Genomic DNA, 5,769 nt, shown 5'->3' on the forward strand with positions numbered 1-5,769 from the left:
TGACTGTGTATGCTTATATACCTAACCAAAAAGCCATTTCACATTTCATGAATACTAGGCAAATTGGATTATTAACATACCTATCTACATAGCTTTATAAATATTACAGCAAAGTGCTTAGCAAGCAGATTGTTTCATAAATAAGAATTCACTTCTTACTGAAAATATTATTGAGCAAGTATACACGTGAGTGGTGGTTTGTGAGTATATGTAACATTATTTTTGCCCATTTCATTTTTTTTCCAGGATTCTGTATTTCTCGGAGCACAGTGCATAAGTGATCTTCAGGATCTGATACATGAGAACGAAAAAGGGGCAAACATATCTTCAGATACATTGATTAATGCTGGGCATCCCAGCAAACTATTTGTAAGTTCTTGAATATATAGATTTAAAATGATTGGAAATGGATTTTGTGAAAAAGGTGTATATATTACACAACAAATCTAATACAGTTTGTTTTTTTAGCCTAGTTACTATAGATTCCGATTTACATTAAGTATATACAAAATCCAGCCATCCATATCAGAAGAATGATTCAAAAGATATGAATTGAGAATGAATATAATGTAAATAATGGATATAGATTAGGGACACTTTTTTTAAAAAAAAAAAAATCTTGCTTAGCCACAAACTTTATTTGGCTGTTTGGAGGATAAAAGCCATGTCAACCATCTAGCTGTGGTCTTCTAAAGGAAGAAAATCTAGTATGTCTTTTCCCATCTTTATTCTTGCAACAACTTTGCAAAATGAATTCAAATAGAAAATGTGACTCATCCAGTAAATTTTACACCTGAACATAAACTTTGTAACTTAAACCTATGGCATGGAAAATTCTATATTTTTGAATTAGGGTTTCACCTTATTATTCATTATCTAAATTGATCCTCCTAAGACAACCAGGAATTTAGCAAGATTCTCTAAACTAGAACATTAAATTATTATTATAATTTATTACTAGCAAATATTGGATATAAATAGCTTTACTATTTCACATCCTGAAACGTCTTCACTAACTCTATGAGAACAGATTATCTTCATTCAGATACATTGTCCCTTCTCTTAGTTCCTTGGGTACGCAAAACATTTCCTTCCTTCCTTCCTTCCTTCCTTCCTTCCTTCCTTCCTTCCTTCCTTCCTTCCTTCCTTCCTTCCTTCCTTCTTTCCTTCCTTCCTTCCTTCCTTCCTTCCTTCCTTCCTTCTTTCCTTCCTTCCTTCCTTCCTTCCTTCCTTCCTAAGCTTTTTGCCATATAATTCTCCTATACTTTAAGTTACAATCCCGCATGTGGCATTCTTTTCATGATATGATCCCACAGCTATTGATCTCTGCTGCCATCCAGGGTTCAGTTCAGACTTTCACATAATGCTTTTTAGCAAGATAGCTAATGATGGTACTAATCAGTTGTGATACACAAGTAGTTCTCGACTTACAACCACAATTGAGTCCAAAATTTATGTTGCTAAGCAAGACATTTGTTAAGTGAGTTCTGGCCTATTTTATGACCTTTCTTGCCATAGTTGTTAAATGAATCACTGCAATTTTAAGTTAGTAGAGGTTTGTTAAGTGAATCTGGCTTCCCCATTGACTTTGCTTGTCTGAAATTTGAGTCAGTTGCTAAGTTTCCAAATTTTGATCACATGACCAAGGGGATGCTGCAACAGTCATAAGTGTGAAAAACGGTCATAAGCAGTGGTGGGATTCAGCCAGTTCACACCACTTCGGCAGAACCGGTAGCTAATTTTTTGTTGCCCAGGCCCAGAATAGACTTCCAGAAGCGGCATCCACACAGAGAACCAGTTGTTCACAAATGTGAATCCCACCACTGGTCATAAGTCACTTTTTTCAGTGCCGTTATAAGTTTGAACAGTCATTAAATGAACTGTTGTAAGTTGAGGACTACCTGTATTTTGGCTGAATGCCACAAATACAAAGTCCAATTTCACTTGCTTAGGCTAATATATGCAAGATACAGACTACCTTATTTGCCAACATGCTGCTATCTGTAGCCCACAACTAGGAGGCATTTTGAGTGTGCTTAGAAATATGGGAGGTAAAGACTGAGATGCCATCCTTATGTCAAAGTGATGCTAATGTTGTTTAACGAATGGGAATGTTGCTGATATGTCTCTTTTGCCTTCCCTTCTTCCAATGCATGAAGCTGAATCAAGTAGATAGGTTGGTGCTGATTCCATTGACTGCACTGCAGGCTCTTTTCTTCGGCCCCCAGAAGCTCATCCAAAAACGTTATGACAAACTTCTGGATTATAGTAGCTTGTATCAAAAGGCTTCAGGGGATGATACTGACCTGGCCAGGAAAGAATATGAGGCCCTCAATGCTCAGCTGGTGGAGGAGCTACAGCGGTTCAATGAAGCAGCAAAGAAAATTGTGACCAGTTGCCTGTGTTGTCTCATCGCTCTCCTGAAAGACATGATGTCATCAGCATCACAATCCTTTTCAACCAACGAATCCCAGTTACTAGCAATTAAACCAGAGGTACTAGAACCCTGCTGAAAGCAGTTGTAATTCTTGCTTTTTTGAAGGGAGGCTTCTTATGTTTGCAATTCAAATTGTCTTTCACATTTTAAACCACAATTTGTTTGAGCTGAACTGGTGGTCTCTGAAAGAAAATTGAAAAAGCGAATTCACCTTCATCCAACTGAATGATAACAAATCGTGGAGAATTTTTGAAGAAGTGGTAGTTACATTGCTGGTAGATGAAATGTTGTTAGGGATGGAGTGTTTTCTTTAGATCGGGTCTGCACTTTCCATTTTCAAAGGCATCATAGGAAGGTTAGTGATGTCACCAAAACGTGGAAGGTCATTTTTGCCTCTGAGATTTTTTCAAGTTAAAGGTATCAATGGGATGGAAGGTCTCCCAGAAGATACTTGTCCCCATTCACATCATTCACATTTTAAACAAAACAAAAGCTGAAATGTGTATAGTTTTTGTTTTGTTTTGCTGGCAAAATGATTGTCATGTGTCTGACTAATGAAACACTTCAAAGAACTTTCAGGCATGGTTTAACGTAAAAAGCCTTTATTAGTGTAGAGGAATGTCAGCACGGCATGGAGAATGCCAAGATCTGAATTTCCCTTCCTTTGCACATAACATTCCAGGCATTTCCCCTCCCCTGTTTTGGGGTCGTTATTCACATCTTCCAATTAACCTGGAGGGCAAAGATTCATTTCCGTTCCCTTCCCCATGCTTTTCTCTCCTCTCTCATTCTCATCTGAATTAACTCTAAAAATACCAGACAGTTCTGCATATTTTGTCAAAGCAAGAATATTGAATATTAGCAGCGTTGACAATGATGACTTTAGAAAAGGGGACCTAAATGAAGTTGGGTGGTTGTGTGTAAATTGCAGCCCATGAGTTACTGATCTCTGTTTACAGGGAAAGTTAGGAGCATCCAGTTAGAACAGGGGTCTTCAAATATGGCCCTTTTATGACTTGTGGACTTCAACTCCCAGAATTCCTCAGCCAGCGTGCCTAGCTGAGGAATTCTGGGAGTTGAAATCCACAAGTCATAAAAGGGCCAAGTTTGAAGACCCCTGAACTAGAAGCACTGAAGTGCTTCTGGATTGAAAGCATTAGCCAGTGTCATCACCGTTGCCCTGGGCAAGCCCAGTTTGGAGCTCGTTTTCATGTCCCTGTCAGCAGCTGGAGTGAAGGACGAGAACTCAACCCTGCACCACAGCAGCCCCCAGGTCTTGAACGTGGGCTAGCTAACCTCCTGCCCAGCATTCCAACCACTTGACCCACCATGCTCCTATACGGAAGGTGCACACCGTATTTAAATCCAGGAGCTAATAAATTATGAGAACAATTGTCTGCACATCCCTTTGGTAGTTAAGCTCCAGTTAAGTAAGCAGAGGGGATTGCATTGTCTGGAAGGGGCATATCCTTGCATCTGACATTTAAATTTGCTCAGCTAGGTCTTTTGCTAGCCAATGTTTTCTGATTCAGCACTATTGCCTCAAAAAAGTTTTTCCCCCCCCATAAGGCATGAATTAAAATGAATTAACATATGCAGCTGAACAATTAGTTCTTTCCCTAACTGCTTTCTGGAAGATACAGCAAACACAGCTCATCAGTTAGGCACTAGGATTTTGGAAACCTGGAAATGTGCTTGCAGAACGGCTAGTAAGCACATGTAGTTACAATGTGTTAATATGTCTCTATTATAATCTGTGATAGAGATAAGGTTCTTAGTAGAAGCTTCTTCATACTTGAAGCTGCAGAATAATTAGGTAACCTTGAGGCTCTTTTATAATTTGCAGAAATCTTCTCCAAGTATCAATGAAATACAGGATCAGGTTCTTGAAGATGTTCACAATTTGAGTTGTATCAAGGAAAATCACTGTGTAACTTTTATTGAAAGAAAGCTGAGTTTTGAAAAAAAGAGGCCTGTCTCTCTCCAGGTATGTAATTTGCCATTAAACTCTGAGTAATTATACCAACCTAGAGATTCACCATCTTTATAGTCAATCTAGAGATATTGAGATCTCCTTTGGATATATTCTAAAACCAGTGGGGGGATTTAGCTGGTTTGCACCAGTTCGGCAGAACCGGTAGCTAATTTTATGTTGCCCAGGCCCAGAACGGACTTCTGGAAGCGGCATCCACACAGAGAACCGGTTGTTCACATATTTGAATCCCACTAATGTCTAAAACCAAAAATCTGCTATGGCTAAGTGCATACATGCTAAACCAGGGGTGTCAAACTCAATTTCATTGAGGGCCGCATCAGGATTGCAGTTGCCCTCGGGGGGGGGGTGGCCAGGGTGGGTGCGGCCTACTGGGTGGGCGTATATGGAGTGGGTGTGGCCAGCTCTACATCGTCAAGGGTGCCTGTGGGGGCCTGGGCAAGAGTGGGACAGATCTGAGGGTCTCTGACAGAAGGGAGTGGGACCAGGGCAAGTGCCAAGGCATGGTCCACTGGAGGAGCCTCACTGTTCGTCTCAGGCCATGCGGGGAGGGGGGCTTATGGAGCTAAGACTGAATGCGTTTCAGCCAGAGGCGTAGCGTGGGGGGTGCAGGGGGGGCCGGCTGCACCGGGCGCAACATCTGGGGGGGCGCGCTCGCACTCGCAGCTCTCTGCCCCTGCCTGGCTCACTCACTCTCTCTGCAGTGCTGGCTGTGCGAATCCGATCCGAGCCGCCGGGTCGCCGCCCACTGTGGAGGGGGGGCGCAAATTACTTGCCTTGCCCCGGGTGCTGACAACCCACGCTACGCCACTGGTTTCAGCATAGATGGCCACCACAAAATTGTACATTGGCTCCCAGCTGGCCTGGGCCAGGGCCAAGGCAGAGGGGACCATTCCCTCACTGTTTCCAGGATGGCTTCGCGGGCCACATGAAACCACTTCGCGGGCCGCATCTGGCCCCTGGGCCTTGTGTTTGACATGTCTGTGCTAAACTATGACTAACTGCACTGAAGTAGATACAATTCTAACAAATAGGCATCGCTTTTGGAGATGTATGGATCCCAGTTTCCACTCTGCTGTCGTTTAAATAATATCAGATGCTTAGGAAGCAGCATCTAATTCTTGATGTATATTTACAATTTGTCATAAAATAGTATTATCTATGGATAGCTAATTTCTAAAGAATAGCCTTGTGATGTGAATCACTATAGGATAATGATAAGTTCAAATGCTTTACATTGACAGAATGAATGTATTAAAATGAGAGAAGCATTTGTGGAAGACAAGTCTTATAGCTTCAAAAATATGAACAAGCACAAGTATGTGAATAATAAGACTGG

The 5,769-nt window shown here is 41.4% G+C and overlaps 1 protein-coding gene across 1 annotated transcript in view; it reads left to right on the forward strand.

The window, feature by feature from the left end:
* LOC107302411 (rho guanine nucleotide exchange factor 38-like) overlaps window positions 1-5,769 on the forward strand; it is an 18,800-nt gene that overhangs the window by 9,887 nt on the left and 3,144 nt on the right. Inside the window, exons 5-8 of the mRNA XM_015831551.1 lie at window positions 247-369; window positions 2,160-2,495; window positions 4,284-4,424; window positions 5,675-5,748. Of these exons, the coding sequence (XP_015687037.1) occupies window positions 247-369; window positions 2,160-2,495; window positions 4,284-4,424; window positions 5,675-5,748 (674 nt within the window). The remainder of the gene's footprint in view (window positions 1-246; window positions 370-2,159; window positions 2,496-4,283; window positions 4,425-5,674; window positions 5,749-5,769) is intronic.

Source organism: Protobothrops mucrosquamatus, unplaced genomic scaffold (genome assembly GCF_001527695.2).
Source record: "Protobothrops mucrosquamatus isolate PMUCROS unplaced genomic scaffold, P.Mucros_1.0 scaffold_4, whole genome shotgun sequence".
Classification (NCBI taxonomy): domain Eukaryota; kingdom Metazoa; phylum Chordata; class Lepidosauria; order Squamata; family Viperidae; genus Protobothrops; species Protobothrops mucrosquamatus.